The sequence below is a fragment of the Lepidochelys kempii genome, chromosome 5, assembly GCF_965140285.1.
Source record: "Lepidochelys kempii isolate rLepKem1 chromosome 5, rLepKem1.hap1, whole genome shotgun sequence".
NCBI lineage: Eukaryota > Metazoa > Chordata > Testudines > Cheloniidae > Lepidochelys > Lepidochelys kempii.
Window position 1 is genome coordinate 27,965,344 of NC_136384.1, and position 21,626 is coordinate 27,986,969.

At 39.5% G+C, this 21,626-nt stretch overlaps 1 protein-coding gene across 2 annotated transcripts in view; it reads right to left on the minus strand.

The window, feature by feature from the left end:
- Nucleotides 1-7,923: 7,923 nt before the first annotated feature.
- The window catches only part of FYB1 (FYN binding protein 1), a 118,000-nt gene continuing 104,297 nt past the window's right edge, over nucleotides 7,924-21,626 (minus strand). For both annotated transcript variants that reach the window (XM_073343826.2, XM_073343825.2), the window contains 4 exons: nucleotides 20,635-20,797; nucleotides 10,133-10,166; nucleotides 8,870-8,901; nucleotides 7,924-8,737 (listed from right to left, as the gene is read on the minus strand). In XM_073343826.2, the coding sequence (XP_073199927.1) occupies nucleotides 8,715-8,737; nucleotides 8,870-8,901; nucleotides 10,133-10,166; nucleotides 20,635-20,797 (252 nt within the window). In that variant the 3' untranslated portion in view covers nucleotides 7,924-8,714. The remainder of the gene's footprint in view (nucleotides 8,738-8,869; nucleotides 8,902-10,132; nucleotides 10,167-20,634; nucleotides 20,798-21,626) is intronic.

Genomic DNA, 21,626 nt, shown 5'->3' on the forward strand with positions numbered 1-21,626 from the left:
TCAGGACCCGGGGTATGTAGATAATACAATTTTAGAATTTTCCCCTATTTTTTTGCTGCCTTCTACAATATTCTGTAACTTCTAAGGTTTTGTTTAAATACAGTTGTCTTATAAGGTTGCAGCCACCCAAGCATAAACAGATATGCTGTGCAACTGGTTTGCATAAAACTGACCCCAGTTCAGTGAAACATTTAAACATGTGGTTACCTTATATTTAACATTGAAGTCATTTGGACACCCAAAATTAGTGAACACTTTTGACAGTCTTGGCCTTCCTCTGTTGATACCTCTTTTCCTCATCTCAGAAATAGGAATTATAATATTTTCCTATCTCACAAGAGAATTGTGAAGATAAGTTAATTAATATTCATGAGTATCTCAGATTTTATTGTGATGAGAGCCATAAAGAAACCCAGAGGAAAGAAATAGTTCTGTATTCAGTGCAGAGTTTGGAAAGTGTGCTGTAAAAGATTCAGGGGCCACTAACTGAATGATGAGGATTGAACAGTGCCCTTAGTTTCACTTTATGCACTGAATGAGGCAGAGGTTCTGTGGAAAAAAATAGTATGTCATGTAATGCACAATTAAAGACAATAAGATACATATCCACAAGAGGGCAGAATTAAAAGTTGCACAGACAAGCTGTCATAAATATAAAGGGAAGGGTAAACACCTTTAAATCCCTCCTGGCCAGAAGAAAAACCCTTTCACCTGTAAAGGGTTAAGAAGGTAGGATAACCTCGCCGGCACCTGACCGAAATGACCAATGAGGAGACAAGAATCTTTCAAAGCTGGAGCAGGGGGGAGACACAAAAGGTTCTCTCTGTCTGTGTGTTTTTTTGCTGGGACCAGAGCAGGAATGCAGGTCAGAACTCCTGTAAAGGGCTAATAAGCAATCTAGTTAGATATGCGTTAGATTCTGTTTTGTTTAAATGGCTGATAAAATAAGTTGTGCTGAATGGAACATATTTTCCTGTTTTTGGGTCTTTTTGTAACTTAAGGTTTTGCCTAGAGGGATTCTCTTTGTTTTGAATCTGATTACCCTGTAAGGTGTTTATCATCCTGATTTTACAGAGGTGATTCTTTTACTTTTTCTTCAATTAAAATTCTTCTTTTAAGAACCTGATTGCTTTTTCATTGTTCTTAAGATCCAAGGGTTTGGGTCTGTGTTCACCTATGCAAATTGGTGAGGATTTTTATCAAGCGTTCCACAGGAAAGGGAGTGTAGGGTTTGGGAGGATTTTGGGGGGAAAGACACGTTTCCAAGTGGGCTCTTTCCCTGTTATATATTTGTTAGACGCTTGGTGGTGACAGCAATAAAGTCCAGGGGCAAAAGGTAAAATAGTTTGTACCTTGGGGAAGTTTTAACCCAAGCTGGTAAAAATAAGCTTAAAGGTTTTTTCATGCAGGTCCCCACGTCTGTACCCTAGAGTTCAGAGTGGGCTTTGACATAAGAGTGGGAGTTGACATAAGCTTAATTCTGGCATTTCCTAACTGCCACACCCTTCTCCTGGCCCCATCAGCTCCTTCAGAATCTAAATTTTCATTTACAATTTTTTTTAAGTTTGTACCTTTGATTGCAAATATATCCATCTGAACATGAACAGACACAGTGTTCAAGTGTGCAGACAAACAGACTGAAGCTATAGCTCCCAAGAGTAAATTTGCCCCACCTCCACCAAAGGCCCTAAAAGCACTAGGATCTATGGGATTGGTGGTGGGAAGGGTAGTGCAATAGGACTCCCCAGAGAGATGTGGTTTATTAATATAGTGTGGGGAGTAGCCAGAGGAGCTGCAGTTATATGGATTAAAAAATAACCCTCCGTTCAGGAATGCACAGAGAATCAATTGCTACTGTACAATCCATAGCCTGTAGTAAAAGCAGAGAAATGGCTCCGAAACCACTGAGTTGGAAGGAGAGTTCCTTTTCTCTCAGCACTCCTTGATACTCAGCCCTTTTCCCTGGACATGGCATAGGCAGCAACATTTATATCTAAAGATATAGAGCAGGTTGCACAGAGGAGCCAAGAGGCCAGTGAAGAAGCTTGGCAACATGTGACCTCCAGAAGAGGTAAGCGGAATGTCCGGGTTCCAGTAACACAGACACAGGTAACTAACCGCTTTCATGTTCTCTCCACAGGTACCATTGCGGAGAGTGGACCAGATGATATGTCTGGGGCGAGAAAGCAGAAGGAGACTCCGCTGGTTGGAAGGCATGAGATGCGATGTCCTGAGGTTGGGGGTTCCACGACCACCACTCCCAAGAGGAGAAGGCGGGTGGTGGTGGTCGGGGACTCTCTCCTCCGGGGGACTGAGTCATCTATCTGCTGCCCTGACTGGGAAAACCGAGAAGTCTGCTGCTTGCCAGGGGCTAAGATTTGCGATGTGACAGAGAGACTGCCGAGACTCATCAAGCCCTCGGATCGCTACCCCTTCCTGCTTCTCCATGTGGGCACCAATGATACTGCCAAGAATGACCTTGAGCGGATCACTGCATGGCTACGTGGCTCTGGGAAGAAGGATAAAGGAGTTGGAGGCGCAAGTGGTGTTCTCGTCCATCCTCCCCGTGGAAGGAAAAGGCCTGGGTAGGGACCGTTGAATCGTGGAAGTCAACGAATGGCTACGCAGGTGGTGTTGGAGAGAAGGCTTTGGATTCTTTGACCATGGGATGGTGTTCCATGAAGGAGGAGTGCTGGGCAGAGACGGGCTCCATCTTACGAAGAGAGGGAAGAGCATCTTTGCCAGCAGGCTGGCTAACCTAGTGAGGAGGGCTTTAAACTAGGTTCACCGGGGGAAGGAGACCAAAGCCCTGAGGTAAGTGGGAATCGGGATACTGGGAGGAAGCACAGGCAGGAATGTCTGTGAGGGGAGGGCTCCTGCCTCAACCTGTTGATCGCCCCTCATTCCCAGTATATCTCAAGTGCTTATATACAAATGCACAAAGCCTTGGAAACAAGCAGGGAGAACTGGAGGTCCTGGTGATGTCAAGGAACTATGATGTGATTGGAATAACAGAGACTTGGTGGGATAACTCACATGACTGGAGTACTGTCATGGATGGTTATAAACTGTTCAGGAAGGACAGGCAGGGCAGAAAAGGTGGGGGAGTAGCACTGTATGTAAGGGAGCAGTATGACTGCTCAGAGCTCCGGTACGAAACTGTAGAAAAATCTGAGTGTCTCTGGATTAAGTTTAGAAGTGTGTGCAACAAGAGTGATGCAGTGGTGGGAGTCTGCTATAGACCACCGGACCAGGGGGATGAGGTAGATGAGGCTTTCTTCCGGCAGCTCACGGAAGCTACTAGATCGCATGCCCTGATTCTCATGGATGACTTTAATTTTCCTGATATCTGCTGGGAGAGCAATACAGCGGTGCATAGACAATCCAGGAAGTTTTTGGAAAGCGTAGGGGACAATTTCCTGGTGCAAGTGCTAGAGGAGCCAACTGGGGGGGGGCTTTTCTTGACCTGCTGCTCACAAACCGGGTAGAATTAGTGGGGGAAGCAAAAGTGGATGGGAATCTGGGAGGCAGTGACCATGAATTGGTTGAGTTCAGGATCCTGACGCAGGGAAGAAAGGTAAGCAGCAGGATACGGACCCTGGACTTCAGGAAAGCAGACTTCGACTCCCTCAGGGAACGGATGGCCAGGATCCCCGGGGGACTAAATTGAAGGGGAAAGGAGTCCAGGAGAGCTGGCTGTATTTCAAGGAATCCCTGTTGAGGTTACAGGAACAAACCATCCCAATGAGTCGAAAGAATAGTAAATATGGCAGGCGACCAGCTTGGCTTAATGGTGAAATCCTAACGGATCTTAAACATAAAAAAGAAGCTTACAAGAAGTGGAAGGTTGGACATATGACCAGGGAAGAGTATAAAAATATTGCTCGGGCATGTAGGAATGATATCAGGAGGGCCAAATCGCACCTGGAGCTGCAGCTAGCAAGAGATGTCAAGAGTAACAAGAAGGGTTTCTTCAGGTATGTTGGCAACAAGAAGAAAGCCAAGGAAAGTGTGGGCCCCTTACTGAATGAGGGAGGCAACCTAGTGACAGAGGATATGGAAAAAGCTAATGTACTCAATGCTTTTTTTGCCTCTGTCTTCACGAACAAGGTCAGCTCCCAGACTGCTGCGCTGGGCATCACAAAATGGGGAAGAGATGGCCAGCCCTCTGGAGATAGAGGTGATTAGGGACTATTTAGAAAAGCTGGACGTGCACAAGTCCATGGGGCCGGACGAGTTGCATCCGAGAGTGCTGAAGGAATTGGCGGCTGTGATTGCAGAGCCATTGGCCATTATCTTTGAAAACTCGTGGCGAACCGGGGAAGTCCCGGATGACTGGAAAAAGGCTAATGTAGTGCCCATCTTTAAAAAAGGGAAGAAGGAGGATCCTGGGAACTACAGGCCAGTCAGCCTCACCTCAGTCCCTGGAAAAATCAGGGAGCGGGTCCTCAAAGAATCAATCCTGATGCACTTGCATGAGAGGAAAGTGATCAGGAACAGCCAGCATGGATTCACCAAGGGAAGGTCATGCCTGACTAATCTAATCGCCTTTTATGATGAGATTACTGGTTCTGTGGATGAAGGGAAAGCAGTGGATGTATTGTTTCTTGACTTTAGCAAAGCTTTTGACACGGTCTCCCACAGTATTCTTGTCAGCAAGTTAAGGAAATATGGGCTGGATGAATGCACTATAAGGTGGGTAGAAAGCTGGCTAGATTGTCGGGCTCAACGGGTAGTGATCAATGGCTCCATGTCTAGTTGGCAGCCGGTATCAAGTGGAGTGCCCCAAGGGTCGGTCCTGGGGCCGGTTTTGTTCAATATCTTCATAAATGATCTGGAGGATGGTGTGGATTGCACTCTCAGCAAATTTGCGGATGATACTAAACTGGGAGGAGTGGTAGATACGCTGGAGGGGAGGGATAGGATACAGAAGGACCTAGACAAATTGGAGGATTGGGCCAAAAGAAATCTGATGAGGTTCAATAAGGATAAGTGCAGGGTCCTGCACTTAGGATGGAAGAATCCAATGCACCGCTACAGACTAGGGACCGAATGGCTAGGTAGCAGTTCTGCGGAAAAGGACCTAGGGGTGACAGTGGACGAGAAGCTGGATATGAGTCAGCAGTGTGCCCTTGTTGCCAAGAAAGCCAATGGCATTTTGGGATGTATAAGTAGGGGCATTGCCAGCAGATCGAGGGACGTGATCGTTCCCCTCTATTCGACATTGGTGAGGCCTCATCTGGAGTACTGTGTCCAGTTTTGGGCCCCACACTACAAGAAGGATGTGGATAAATTGGAGAGAGTCCAGCGAAGGGCAACAAAAATGATTAGGGGTCTAGAACACATGACTTATGAGGAGAGGCTGAGGGAGCTGGGATTGTTTAGCTTGCAGAAGAGAAGAATGAGGGGGGATTTGATAGCTGCTTTCAACTACCTGAAAGGGGGTTCCAAAGAGGATTGCTCTAGACTGTTCTCAATGGTAGCAGATGACAGAACGAGGAGTAATGGTCTCAAGTTGCAGTGGGGGAGGTTTAGATTGGATATTAGGAAAAACTTTTTCACTAAGAGGGTGGTGAAACACTGGAATGCGTTACCTAGGGAGGTGGTAGAATCTCCTTCCTTAGAGGTTTTTAAGGTCAGGCTTGACAAAGCCCTGGCTGGGATGATTTAACTGGGAATTGGTCCTGCTTCGAGCAGGGGGTTGGACTAGATGACCTTCTGGGGTCCCTTCCAACCCTGATATTCTATGATTCTATTTGCTCCTAAGACAGATGCAAGCAAACTGATCCTATTTGACACAACCGGGTTTTTTTTTTAAAGCTGACGTTTAATTACCTGCTTTTTAATGTCAACTTTGTTAACTGTTTCATTGTTGAATACTTTAGCAGACATATCCAGCAACTCCAGGATTGTGGATGGAGTTTGGGATTATGAGGGTAGGAATGTTAGCAGACTACCAGCAACTTTCACCTTCCCTTGGGAAGTTTTAAAGATGGCAGAATAGACTACATAAGAGAAAAGACCAAGATACAGTCTTTATTATGCTGTTCCATACTTTGTGTTTTTCAATAATATAGGCATAGACTTTTCTATCTGAAAGTTTTCCTGCTTACATTTCACATTTTAAAAAGTTATTACTAACAAAGTAATGTCACATCTGTAGCAGTACGCTGTCACATCAAGTGTAACATTGACTTACATATTGTTTGCTGCTCAGTGACAATTTTGGCAGAACGCAGTGCACCCACATTTCTCACTGGAAGTGCACATTTTCTTTTAGAGAAAGAAAAAAGATTGGTTCCAGAGAATGGCATTGGTAAAATAAAAATGTTACTCCAGTGATTTGCTAGTATATTATGACACTTTTAATCAGTCTGAACGGGCCATGTTACGTTATGATTTATAAAGTTGTATACTATCTATGTCTGTTATATTATGGTTATAAGAGATCATATGATTATTTGGAAACTGAAAGAAATATTCAAAATGTATTGCTAAAAGCCTCACTACTCAAAGTCACACCTGTACAGGGGGACAACAAGAGGCCCATGTACCACTCAAGTCCTACTTAAGCCCTTGTACTTGTCCTCTGCACAGGGGTAAATTGTACACAATGATTCGGGTCTGATTCCATTCTCACTGACGTCGTGTCAGTGACTGTAAAAGGAACAAGACTGGACATTTACATAGGAAATCAACACAGATCTTTTTGTCAGTAATTAAAGGTGGCTAGGTATGAAAATATTTTTCCACTAGCAGGCAGGTAGCCCTATATTGCAGTGTCTGAATTCCAGCTGAGCCTTCTGTCGCATCCCTATTTTGATACGCTGTCGTCAGTGCCTTTGAAAAATAAAACAGATTGCAGCTGCTAAATAGTTTAAAACATTCATGGTACTTAAGAGAGGCCAGATTTCAAATTGGGATGCTAACAGTGGTGCTTAAATGCCTAAAATAGGTATTTGTGTGCCTATGTGCTGATGTGAACATTCAGATGCAGAACTGGAGGCTCTAATTCAGTGCAAAACTTCAAAACTGGCTCCAGATTATAAAAACCTGTGATTTTAAAATATTATTTAGACTATGGTTTACAGGTGGTTATGTGATGTTAAATCATGTTTGCTACTAAACATCGTAAAAAATGTGTTCTATTTCATTTTATAGTTGATATCCTTCTATGCCGTGACTACAGAGGAGATTAGGGACAATAATTGCTGTAGCTATCCTAGTGCAAGCCCTAGGGTGAAATCCTGGCTCTACTGAAATCAGTGGCAAAACTCCCACTGAGCCAAGATTTCACTCTGGTGTATGCAGGCTTAACTGCTATAAGCAGTAACTTTTATTTACTTTGGTTTCAAGCTTGGGTAAGCTGCACTATTGCAAGTCATAGTTTATAGCAGTTTTGCCTGTCTTCATTCAGAGTTTGCACTAATCCTACTACACTGGTGTTAGCTAGTTACTGATGGCCAAAATTCCCAATGTAGATAAGACCTGAGAAGCTACAAATAAAATCTCATTTTCTAAACATTTTGTTCTTCTGTGTTTGGGATTCATTGTTAATATTATTGTATTTTCAATGGACCTGATATGAATAAGTGCAAAGTAATATTAATAATTTATTACATAACTTATTTTACTATAAAGACTTGCTTATTTGTATGATAGCATCATCAATGAAGCTGGCAGTTTTAGAAATAGGTTTTGTTAGTTGCGTCCTTCCTTTAACTGACTCTAGTGTAAGAAAGCAATATTTAAAAGAAAAATCTCAGCATCAGAATGTTGCAATTTGAGACTATGTATATACATTAAATCGAGAGGCTATTTCCCACCAGATTATACAATTATAAGAAGTAGATTTTCATGCCTAAACTAGAGTAATGACTTGGCAAATTCCCTTTAAACTAAACAGAGAATAAAGCCTTAGGATAAACATCCTGAAAATCTGCTGAATAACAAACGATGTGCTATATAGTTAAGGAGAGCCTTCCATGGCTAGTATCTCAGAGTTCTGTTCATAAAACACATAAAAAACCCCGATAAATTATGTTTATTATTATGTAATTATTATGTATTCAAAAATAACATATGAAACATTTAATGATTATTTTAGAGAACTACAGTCTGTTACTGGTACAGTATAAACTTTAGCAGTGGAGGCACATGGCCATGTTTATCACATTAATCCTGACTATTAAAATTGGAATATTGAGTCAATGATATATTGGCTTCTCTGCCACCCACTTCTATTTTCTGCTTTCACAACAATGATGCCTACCATTGGTGGTTACATTTCTTTTCATGATGCTGTCCTCCACAACGTGGGCAGTCCATGCCACCAGGGCCTAGTGGCCCACATATCCTTTGTAGCCGTGAATTGGCATCTCTGGGTGAAGTTACCTGATGAATTATTTTTATATGGACCAGTCGACTGTGGCAGAGGCAGAAAGGACACATTTGATGAAAATTTTAATTTCAGTTCAGATTACCCAAATTTTAGTTGTGCTGATACATGACAAAGAGGAAATACCATTCAAAGCAATAAATCCAAAAGATCTAACGTTCGACATAGATTAACCAAAACTTGGTACATGTAGAAGGGTAATCACTGATGATAGCCATAACTTGTGACTAATCAGCTTTGGTGATGTTTTATGCCAATTGGAAATCCAGAGGAGATAGTACCCCCAATGAAGTTCACACTTTAACAATATTCAAGATTAATCATTATCATAGATGCAACCTGAATGGGAAAGAAAATGCAAAAATATTAGTATTGTATAATAATTTACTACTAACATAGATTTAAAAACGTGATTTATTTCAGTTACATTACATGTAACAATTACTATATTGTTTGAAATGTGCAACATACCATCAGCAATATCATCGTAGATATCTCCATCACTGTAAATTTAGAAAGAGAAAAATATATTTGATTTTAAAAAAACCTCACATAGTATATATTATCATTTGCAAGTAGATACAAAATCAGGTAGCATGGTCTAGACGCATATCAAGTAATTAAACACGGTTAAGGAAATACCATATTTATATATAGACTTCAGATATTTCTATATTTGGAAGGAACATTCTGAAATCAAGACAGGTAGAGAGGACAACATGCTCAAGGAACTTGAAAGTAAAGAATAGACATAGATAACATTTTTTTGGAAAATGGCATTTTTAAAAACAATGTAAGAAAAATGATGACTAAAAAAATCATCATTTTTGTGAGTACTTTTACAAAATGTTCATTTAAAATGAAATGGTCATTGATTTTCATTTTTATTTTTTTAACCAATAAATGAAAACAGTAGTAGAGGGAATCATCATATCCTTAAACTTTCTCAAAAGATGCTCAGCAATATAATAATGGAACTGGAGAAAGTAAATGCTAGACAACACATTCAGCTATTGTCCGTTTACAAACAGTACATGCTCTCCAAAGAGTATATTTTCAAAACAAGTTATTTACTTATGCACTTATTTATGTAATTGAATAGTCCCATTGTTTTTAATGGGACAACTCATATGTTTAAAGTTAAGTGCATGTATAAGAGTGTGCAGGGTTGAGGCCTAAATCTGTCATCTAATTTGGTGTTTAAGGGCCTGATCCAAACCCTACTGAAGGCAATGGAAAGACTCCCATTTACTTTTATGGGCTTTGGATCAGGCCCTAAATGCTAAAGCCAGTGCACCTAGACTGAGTATTGGAAGCATAAATACTGAGCCAAATTCTGCTTTGGATTACACCTGTGCAGCCCCACTGGAATTAAACAGGAGAAAATTAGAGGAGAAATTGGTCTAATATATTTAAACATTTGAAATTGCCATCATTTTAAGTAATGTGCAGTTAAATAATGGTTATTATAACATTCAAATTATGGATTAAGGCATGTGTTTTGTATAATTTTTCAATGCTGAGTCCTGAATTTTTCAATGCTCCGTCAATAATACAGGAGTGGTTCCACAGATAATTTCAAACACAAATGTGGGAAGGTTAAACTTCATAACCAATTTAGCAATAAACTCATACAATAAAATATTTTATTTTCACTTTTAGTTGCACAATGAGTAGTTAACAGCAAAACTGAATGTTTTATGACAAGTTTCCAGAAGATCATTTTGTACTTACTTCTCCATTAAACTGCTTCTCAGGACATAGCCATCTGTAAAATTAAATATACATATATATATATATTTAATTTCAATTTACATTGTATTTATTGTGTTCCCAGAGAAAGTCATTTGAAATGCATAGCGCATTTTTTAATACATAAAATAGAAATATATATACCTACGGTACAGTAGAAAGGCAGAGGTGGTAATCACAGAGAATTTACACACATGATACTGAAATGAATTTAAAGTGATTAATTCATCATTAATTATTATTGTTATGAGAGGTAGCAGTAGAAGTAGTAATATTATGGTAGCACCTACAGGTCCCAATCAGAGATCAGGGATCCATTGTGCTAGACACCGTACGTGCACATAAGCAGTAATTTTTCATGTAATTGTAATGAATTTCCATTGCTCAGACACCTAGTGCTATGGGGAACAGAGGGGAATTCAAGATGTACAGGATCAGATTTTATTTTTTATTTTAATTTCTTGGTTACTTAGCAGATGTGTGAAACAATGTTAGATTGCACAAGTTTTAACAGAATTTACAAAATGTGTCGTGTAGACAAATAACATCTTCTCTTACCAGATGTTTCAAAAAGACTGAATACCTGCCGCTCTGGCTGCAAAACTACCCATTAATCCACAAAAGGTGACTCAGACTCATCAGGAGGTACACTTAGAGTCAGAGTGTGACCCCCATACTCCCACTCACAAGAGTAGCCTCATTAAAGTAATTTAATGGTGTTTAATAGGAGCTTACCTAATAATTAAGCAATATCTGTTCAGAACAGTGTAAAACTACATGATTAAATGAGACACCTTTTTTTGATTGGTCCAATAACCTGAATTTAGTCTCAGTATTCATTAATTTTTATAGGGCTGTCAAGCAATTAAATTAATCATGATTAATCCTGCAGTTAACCAATAATAGAATACCATTTATTTAAATATTTTTGGATATCTTCTACATTTTCAAATATATTGATTTCAATTACAACACAGAATACAAAGTGTACAGTGCTCACTTTATATTTATTTTTGATTACAAATATTTGCACTGTAAAAAACAAAAGAAATAGTATTTTTCAGTTCTCCTAATACAAGTACTGTAGTGCAATCTCTTTATCATGAAAGTTGAACTTGCAAATGTAGAATTATGTACAAAAAATAACTGCATTCAAAAATAAAACATTGTAAACCTTAAAGCCTACATGTCCACTCAGTCCTATTTCTTGTTCAGCCAATCGCTCAGACAAAAAAGTTTGTTTACATTTGCAGGAGATAATGCTGCCTGCTTCTTGTTTACAATGTCTCCTGAAAGTGAGGACACCTTTGTAGCTGGTGTCGCAAGATATTTAAATGCCAGATGTTCTAAAGATTCCTATGTCCCTTCATGCTTCATCCATCATTCCAGAGGACGTGTCCATGCTGATGATGGATTCTGCTCAATAATGATCCAAAGCAGTGTGGACTAACTCATGTTCGTTTTCATCATCTGAGTCAGATGCCACCAGCAGAAAGTTGATTTTCTTTTTCAATGATTCAAGTTCTGCATCGGAGTGTTGCTCTTTTAATACTTGTGAAAGCATACTCCATAACTCGTCCCTCTCAGATTTTGGCAGGCACTTCAGATTCTTAAACCTTGGTTGAGTGCTATCTTTAGATATTTCACATCAGTACCTTTTTTGTGTTTTGTCAAATCTACAGTGAAAGTGTTCTTAAAACGAACAACACATGATGGGTTATCATCCGAGACTGCTATAACATGAAATATATGGCAGAGCTGGAGACATACAATTCTCCCCCGATGAGTTCAGTCACAAATTTAATTAATGCATTATTTTGTTAACAAGTGTCATCAGCACGGAAGCATGTCCTCTGGAATGGTGGCCGAAGCATGAAGGGGCATACAAATGTTTAGCATATCTGGCACGTAAATACCTTGTAATTCCAGCAACAAAAGTGCCATGCGAATGCCTGTTTTCACTTTCAGGTGACATTGTAAAATAAGAAGCGGGCAGCATTATCTCCCATAAATGTAAACAAACTTGTTTGTCTTAGTGATTGGCTGAACAAGAAGTAGGACTGTGTGGACTTGCAGGCTTTAAAGTTTTACATTGTTTTGTTTTTGAGTGCAGTTATCTAACAAAAAAAAATCTACATTGGTAAGTTGCACTTTCATGGTAAAGAAATTTCACTACAGTACTTGTGTGTGGTGAATTGAAAAACACTATTTCTTTTGTTTACCATTTTACACTGCAAAAATTTGTAATAAAAAAATTGTTATTGAAATCAATATATTTGAAAATGCAGAAAAACATCCAAAATATTTAATAAATTTCAATTGGTATTCTATTGTTTAACAGTGCAATTAAAACTATGATTAATTGCAATTAATTTTTTTCGACATCCCTAATCAACAATGCTAATTTTTTATTTTCAAAGTACTGTTAAGACAAATTGGTTTTTATCTATACGTACAGAGAGATGGACACGCTCATATTGTGGTGAATGATAACAGAAATTACTGGGACTGCCATACCAGACCAGAAAATAAAAATGGCACTTTTAAAAATGTATTTGTTAGGCCTAAGTAACAGAAATGTAGCTTGTTCCTGGGACAGAAATATTCTTGGAGTTGTGTGGAAAAGTTAATTTATTGGGTGACTATAATTGAAATTTGTTAATGGACAAGATTAATAAAAAAACTCAAAATATAAGAATATAAAAGAAACTGAGAAGAGCTCCTCATCAATGAATAAAAATAACATTTTCTTCTATTATTGCTGGATCAGGAGACAACTACACACAGGATATTTTAATCCCTTTGAAAAAAATGTCTTGTTGACTTTGGAAAAAGATACCTGATATTCTAATTCTTATATAATGGCAATCCCTATAGTATCTGACAGCTATTGGACGATCAGTTATGAAGGAGAAATTTCCAAGATTCCCAATCCATTACAGTTGTTGGGGAGAGTCAGTATATAATTATTTTGTCTAGTTTGGTTTAGATTACCCTTAAACTACAGTATCTGATGACTCAAATCCAATTACAAGAGATGTCACCTTGAGTGCATACAAGACACAAGCAGGCAAACTCATTTCAAAACTTGTGCAGATGGCAGACTATATGGATCCCTAAAGTACACAGAATTTTAGTGTAAAGTTTTAGAACTCTTATAATAACATAAAATCTAGCAGAAGTGTCACTGTGCCTTTAAATTAATACCAAACATAAGTCTTCTCTGCATATACTACTGTTGATCTACAAATAGGTAGTTCTTGTTATAGATTTTCTCTTCTGCAGCAACTCACAAACAATGGTATCAAAGAGTTGCTAGTGTTACTGGAGAAACTCTCTTTCCTCCATTTTGTATGACTAATCTCTATTCTGAATAAGCAGGAGTCACTCCACTTTAAAATGGAAGCTACAGATCATGAGCATGCATGGTATAAAAATCAGCTAAGTAGGTCAAATTTGGACCATGCCCAGTTAATGCAGAATAAAATGAGGTATGGTCACAAAGTAAATGTCCTAGAATATGAGCAGTGGGGTCAGATGAGGTAATCATGGTTCTGAAATAGAAACAACATGAGTGAGCATGTGCAGAATGAGATACAGTAATGTATGGTGATAAGCATGTATAGCCCGAAGATGAGGTAATGTGTGTTAGTAAGTATGCTCAATAGGGGTTAAGAATAGCATTACAAAAACCTCTGATAAAACAGCATAAAAGGCAGGAAGTTAAGACACTTGACAGAGAACAAGATTGGAGAGCAGGCAAAGAGGTCAGTCGGGAGCCAGTGAGAAGAGCTGCTGGAAAGGAGCAAGAAGAAAGATCCAAGGGCTTACTGAGCAAACAGAAATGTTGTTGACGAGATCGAAGAGTTCCAGAGAGAGAGGGTTTAGAATCCCGAGAAGAACGCTGCTAAGAAAAGCTACTTCAGCAGCAAGTAGCAGCAACATTAGTAACAATGTGGTGGAATCACCAGACAGTAAGCTTGTTAATTTTAACTATAGTTTAGCATAAGTATAGTATACTTAATATGAGTGAATGTGTGAATGAATGGTTGTTAATTATAATTCTTATGTAAAACTCAAAATACAAGATAAGAATTGTCAGTGATCTATTGCAGACTGATCACCTGTAATAGAGTGCATCAGGTAGAATCATTTAAACTGTATGCTATTGTGGTTTAAATGCTCTTTAATTTGCAATAAGGGATTTGTATCTTATTTACGATTTTAGATTACATTGTACTTAAATTAATAAAAAGATACTTTGTTTTGGAAAATATGCAACTTGTGTCAATCACGTTAGCGGAAGGTTACATCCGTGTCCCTCAAGTGTTTCCTTAGCTACCCTGGAGACACATACCCCAGGAAGAGCAGATTAAGGGGGCAATAGGCAGGTTATTCTAGGGGCGCCCAAAAGCCTAATTTTTGGGGTAACACTAGCAATAGAGATTGATACCACCATTTGGGAGTTGCTGACAGAAGAGAGAACCTATAACAAGATCTAACTGTATGTAGATCAACAATAGTACATGTAAAGAAGGCAAAAGTTTGGTACTAATTTAAAGGTACCTTTTTAGGGAGACTGCATCTTGGGAACCCATTGCTCAAATGAACCCAAATTTGAACCACTAACCCCACCTTGCACCTCCATGAGTGCAATCCAAGTAAGCAAGTGGATTTTAGAGCACTTAGAATAGTTATTCTTTAAATATTAAGTGAGTCTTCATCTTAACTATAGCAGAGCTGTCATTTTGCTATAGTGAAGAAATTTTGTCAATGCAAAATCAAATCATAGAGAATCATATACACCTAAAGATATTGTTGAACTAGGAATAGAGACACTCAATGGAAAAATCTTTTAAAAGTAATTAGCCAATTAGATTACAAAATAACAGAGAATTAGTATTTTTGGAGAAGCTCTAAATTGTGATGAGGTGGCCATGAGAGTAAAGAAACATTCAGCAATATTGTATCCATAGTCTGAAACCTCTCAATCAGGGATGTCAACTACCCACTGTCTGGTAAGGATCTGGCCCCCTGATGTATTTGTCTGGCCAACAAGACATATTCAGATTCTGCAGAATTACAGCTTCTATTAAAGAAGGAAGTTTGAAGTTTTCATTGTTGTAAAGAAAACCTTCCAAATGTGAACTAAGTGTAGCTGACAGGGTGATGTCTGTCTGAGTCTGCAGACAACCTGAGAGAATAGCTCTGAGTGGTGCATACTCCTCAAGCTGTATTCTACCCTTGATTTTTGTGCAAACCACCCATTGACATCAGTGGGAGCCCTGCAGTGGAATGAAGGAAACATGTAGTCTTAAATGTATACCTTCATTAAAATGGAATTCAGCACGTTCTGCTGAACAAATTTGGCACTGCTATGTTAGATACTCCCCCACCCCTTTATTTTTCAATTACAACTCAAATAGCAAATATTACAAAGGCAACAATTGAAGACCTGATCATACTGCTCTCCTGGGGCCTTTGAAACCAGAGTTCCTGTAATTCATTTCATGTTAGCATGCTTCCCTCTTAAATTAGGGAAAAATCACCAATTACCATAATTCCCAAGGGGAAATGAGCTTCTCTCTGGCATATACCACTCTGCTTTCCTGTCTCATGTTACTGTAATGTAAATTTTCCAATTAGCAGACTTAGTAGAACAAATTATTGATTTTTCTGTGTCACAGCCACAATACATAAATCATGTAAAATTGTTTAGAGAGAATTTATATCTAGGGTCAGAGTTGAAAATTCCTTTAAAGATAATCTACATTAATTTAATATAATAAAGTAATTATTTGGATGCTATTCAGATTTCTGAGATCTGCTTTAGCCTCAATTTCTTACTGTTAATAGTTAAATTAACACAATCACATTTAAAAATAATCTTCTTTAATTAAATAATTATGTCCAAAGTTAACAGCTACAGGTTAGTGACACTGTTCTAAACTAATTACCAAATGACAGCTTCTCAGTAAAGAAGTTAGCAACCAAATTATCAGTTCTTTTTTTTTTTTTTTAATATGGGTTCCAAAATCTTCTGAACTAAAGTCAGAACAGGAATGCTTTGAAAAAGGCACATGAAATCTTGTTGTCATTAATATGACTCATTTTCCTACACCTTTAATATTTGATTAAAGATATATTAGGGAAAATATTTATGCTCTTGCCTGTATTAATCTTGCCTGTATTAATATAATGAGAGTCATGAAGAGTGGCTATTTAAATAACCTCTACCATAACTTGTTCATTCAAATATTTGACTACAGCTGTCTTGCTAATGGGCTGAAGGACCCAATCTTGTACATTTTTACTCACACAACTGACTAAATAACACTGACTCCAATTACATGAAGTTCTATCTATTTAGAATTTTACCATTTCTCTTTCCTCAGCTTTCATTACTAGGGATGTCACTGGCATAAAAACAGGAGTTCTTTTTAAAGACTTTGTCTGCTTTTGACTCCAGCTGAGTAGAGACTAAGGGCTTGTCTACACTACAAAATTAAGCTGACTTAAGTCAATGTACAGCCACCACAGTAATTAAAGCAGTCGTTTATAACCACATTGGCTCCTTCTGTTGGTAGTGCATGTCCTAACCAGGAGCACTTCCAACTACTGATGTGAGGTATTGTGGGACACCGGCACCTTCAGTCCTCACCCAGGGCCTGACTGACAGCTCAGGCTGTCAGCGCTGGGGCTGGGTGGAGGGCTCTAGCTGTCAGACCCACTTGGGCTGACAGCCAACAACTGAGGTAAGTAATGCAGTGTCTACACGGACACTGTGTCTCCCTAACTTCATTGACATAAGCAGTACGCCTCTCATGGAGGTGGATTTATTATGTTGGTGTAGCGGGCCACTAACTTCAGCAGGAGCAGCATTGTAGTGTAGACCCTGACATAATTGGGTCAATGTAAGCTGCCTTACGTTGACCAACTCTGTAGTGTAGACCAAGTCTAACATTTTGCAGGACTGGCCCGACAACCTGCTGATATCTCGTGGAGAACTCTGAGAAATATTCCATTTAAAAATCATTCTGTCTGTCTCATTTCTGCTTTTTATTCTTTCTTTCTTTATTAGGCACATTCACAAGAGAGCAGGATTGCTGTTTCTCAAATAGTTCATGGGCTCCAGCAACTTTTCCCCTTCTTGAAGTCACAGGATTGTGCTACTATTGCAGGAGACTGGACTCATGAGGCAGGAGCTAGGATTTCTTGCAGCTCTCTGGTCTCTGAGTTTGTTTGACACTGCTCCAGCCTATATTGCATTTCTTTCTCTGTGGGAAAATATGGCCCAAAAGCTATGCATCAGAACGTGCTGGATTTTAAAACTCCTTTGTTCCCTTTTGTGTATTTTACGTGGTATGTGAATGTAGGTGCCTGTGAGTAAAACTCTGCTCTCGTTTATCTGATAAAAATGGAGGGCCTGATTCTTATTTACTCCAAGGGCTCTTTACAACACTGTGGCAGTGTAAAGGGGCCTTAATGTGGCATAAATTACATTTACAAACACTTTAAGGTCCCTTTAGGCTGCCATTTAGTCTACTGAAGTGAATGGAAAGTCTGCCATGGACTTTGAATCTGGCCCAGAGAGCAGTGTTGATGAAAATTTGATCCACAGCGTACTTCTAATAACTCCAATGTGTGTATTCTACATTTATACCAAATAACTGAGAGAAGAATCTGTCCCTATAATCGTCATTCCTTGTGCATCAAGATGAGAATATGTGTTGATCTATGTAGGCATGTATGTAGGTAGTATATAAGTAAGTATGTAGGTATGTTAGTATTTGAGCAAGTTAAAAATTAAATGGGGGAAATCGGTGTGCAAAGAGAAAAAGTGACAAGAAAAGTCCTTAACTGCTGAGTTTTGCTACCATGGATTTCACAGATGTTTTATGGTAGTATGTTTGTTATAATTTTATTTTTGTTGGGAGAAATACCAGCTGTATTGCTTTAGAATTCTTGTCAGTATTGGCTATATTTAAGGCTAAGATTTTGTCATGGATATTTCTAGTAAAAATCACGGATATGTCACTGGCAATGAAGAAAAATTCATGGAAGCCCATGATCTGTCCGTGACTTTTACTAAAAATATCCAAAATGGGGAGTTAGGTGCAGGTCCCCACATTGCCTGGGGAAGCTGTGCAGCTGCGGGGGCCCCGCTCTGAACTCTGGGTGTTCCCACTGCCTGTGAGGGCTCAGAGCTCCAGGGTCCCCCATCGCCTGCGGCAGCTCAGAGGTCTGGAGTCCCCCGCCGCCCAGAGAGGCTGTGAGCTCCAGGGTCCCCCTGCCACCTGCGGAGGCCAGGATCTCCGGGGTCCCCCCGTTGCCCACAGTGGCCGGGAGCTCTGGGATACCCCCACTGTCTGTGGCAACGCGGAGCTCCAGTCAGGAGCTGCAGCCCTGCCATCCTCAGCAGCCTGGAGCTCAGGAGTGCCCCACTGCCCATGGCAGCCAGGAGCTGTGGGGTCCCCCTGCCTCCTGTGGTAGTTGGGAGCTGTGGAGTTCCCTCCTGAGCAGCTCCTGACCACTGAGGTAAATTCACGGAAGACCTCTGTGAAAAAATCATAGCCTTAGCTATATTCAAATTTGATTTCATAAAATCTTTTTGACCCTATAGGTATGCATGTATCATAATGCCCTTAGCTGGGGTGAATTCACTAACAAAGAAATTATAAAAATCACGTTGAATTTTCAAATGTCTAGAAAATCAGCAGAGTCTTAAAATCTGCATTTGAGATTCACAAATGAACCCCATCTAGCATAATCATATAATATTAGAAGAAGTGATTGGATCATAGTATGTGCTACTATGCATCCGATGAAGTTAGCTGTAGCTCACAAAAGCTTATGGTCAAATAAATTGGTTAGTCTCTAAGGTGCCACAAGTTTCTTTTCTTTTTGTGAATACAGATTAACACAGCTGTTGCTCTGAAACTTTACAACCTCTGCAATTCCACTGACGTCAATAGAATTAACACAGAATTTGGACTGCTCTACCCATTGCTTTAAAGCATAATTATTCTTTAAAAGGCATGAAGCTATTCTCACTAAAGTCAATGACAGAAGTGCAATAGACTTCAATGCGGTAGGTTCTGGCCTTTCATCCACTTATTAATGTGGAAGTCGACAGGGATTTGTTCAGGGATTTTCAGTGAAGGTGTTCTTGTTTGTTTTCACTCCTTTGTGCACAGCAGAGTAGCAGCTTCTGTCATTTTTCAAATGATCAAAGGACTTTGAAGAAATCCATAGGGAAAACTAACACCACAAACTATTTTCTGTTTTGTTGTTGATGATCTATTTAGAAAAATGCTACAATGAAAGTCACCCATTGGGGAAGGGCCCAGGCCAGGGGCCTGTCCACACATTGGAAAACCCACATGCAGCCATGCCGGGGAGCCTCCACACCCTCCAGGTGCCCTGGGGAGAAGACTCTGCTCCCAATTAGAACAGATTAGAACATGGGGAACAGAGTGGACATGCCAAAAGAAAGGTCCATGCTTATGTAGATCCAGTGACCAGTAATCCCCACATAGGAGATATGAAAGGGTAAAAGTCACTGTTTTAGCCCATGGCATGGGCTGGGAGAATGGAAGAGGAGGGCAGCTGGAAGAGCAGTGTTGTATCCCCGCAGCCTATTCATCCATCTTTTTATATACAACATGGATTTCTACCGATTTGGGAATTTTATAAAATAGGGTAATTAAATATCTCTGGAGGATTCAAAACCATCAGTACATGGGCCAAATTTACATAAGGGACATACCAGCTTCTGCTAGACAGACAGAAGAAGCCAAGACATTTTTCCAGGATGTCTGGCTGCAGCGGCTTTATGAACCCCTAATAACAGGCAGCACTGGCCAGGGAGGACATGTGATTAAGATCTGCTGAGTGGAGAACTCCCTGGTGGTGCTCCCTCCACCTGAAAGGATTAAACCTCCCTCCTCACAATAGAAAAGAGGGCAAGTCGGACCACCATCACTAGTCCTCCTATGGGTGAATTGTAGGAGAGCTGACACTGGAGGTGCAGGGAGGGTGAATTTGGCCCCTACTGCTTCATTAAATTCTATCTGAAATTTTAGTTGTACTCTATATGACGAATAGAGTGATCTGAGCAGCAGACAAAACCTGTTAATCTTGGGAAATGCAAACTAATATTTAATTAAATAATAATGCTGCCTTTCTCTCACCCTGATCTGTCTTGTCTATTTAGCTGGTAAGCTTTTTAGGACAAGCACAGTCTCTTATCATGCATTTGTGTAGGCACTACTGTAAGTAATAACAAAATAATAACAACAAATAATCTATATGCTGTCAGACATAAAGCAACCAGAAAAAGCGATCATCAGTCAATGCTTGATCATAACAAGGTTGTGGTTCTTCTTGTTTCATGAGTGATGTTGTGCAGTAAATTATTATTCTCTACTTGCCAGTTTGTTCCACAATATGTGTCATGTTGTACCATGTGTTATATAACTTACATTTCCCTTCTTCGTTCCTACACAGGACCTTGGCATCATCTATGAGTTGTATAACTTCAACTGACTCCCCTGGTTTCACTGGTAAGTCTTTTGCTCCCCATTTTTTAGACGGCAGATCTGCGATAATCATAGTGGAATAAAGAACTCTAATTTCACCTTCAAACTGCAAAAACAAAATAAAGAGATGCAAGATGCAAACATTACACGAGGTTTATAGTCTCTTATACATTGTGTTACAGTTTCTTAACACTTATGGTCTGGTTTTCAGAAACTTAGGCAAGTAATTGTGTGCGCTATTATGGTATCTATACTTTTGACTGCACATCTCTTATGCCTCTTTATTCCATGCAGAACATAGGGCCTTCCATCTTTGCTGATCTCCTGCTGCTGCAGTCTTAGCTTCTTCCCATATTATTTTGATGGCTTTCAGTTCTGCTTCTGTTGTGTGCTTCCATGTTATTCTTGGTCTCCCTCATTGCTTGTTGCCCTGGGTCTGTTCCAGTCCTATGTCTGTCTTACGTTATTCAGGTCTTTCCTCCGCGTATGTCCGAGCTATCTCCATTTTTGTTCCATAATTTCCTGTCCTATCGGTTTCTGTTTTGTCCCCCAGAGTTCTTCATTTGTGTTTTTTTACTGGCCATCTGATATTGAGGATTTTTCTAAGGTAGCTGTTTATGAAAACTTAGAGTTTAGATAGGAAGGTCTTAATAAGTCTCCAAGTTTCAGTGCAATATAGTAATATTGAGTTGACAATAGTGTTAAATATTTGAAATTTAATCTGGAGGGCAAAATTTATGTTTCTCCAGATCAACTTGAGCACTACAAAGGCATGTCTGTCTTTTGATATTCTGGCTTTAATGTCTGTTCTACCTGTGACATTTACAATCCTGCCAAAATATGTGAAATATTGGATCTTTTTTACGTCAGTCCCAGAAAAGGTTATTGGTGTTTCTTGTTGTGGGTTAATTCTCATGGTTTTAGTTTTCTTGGTG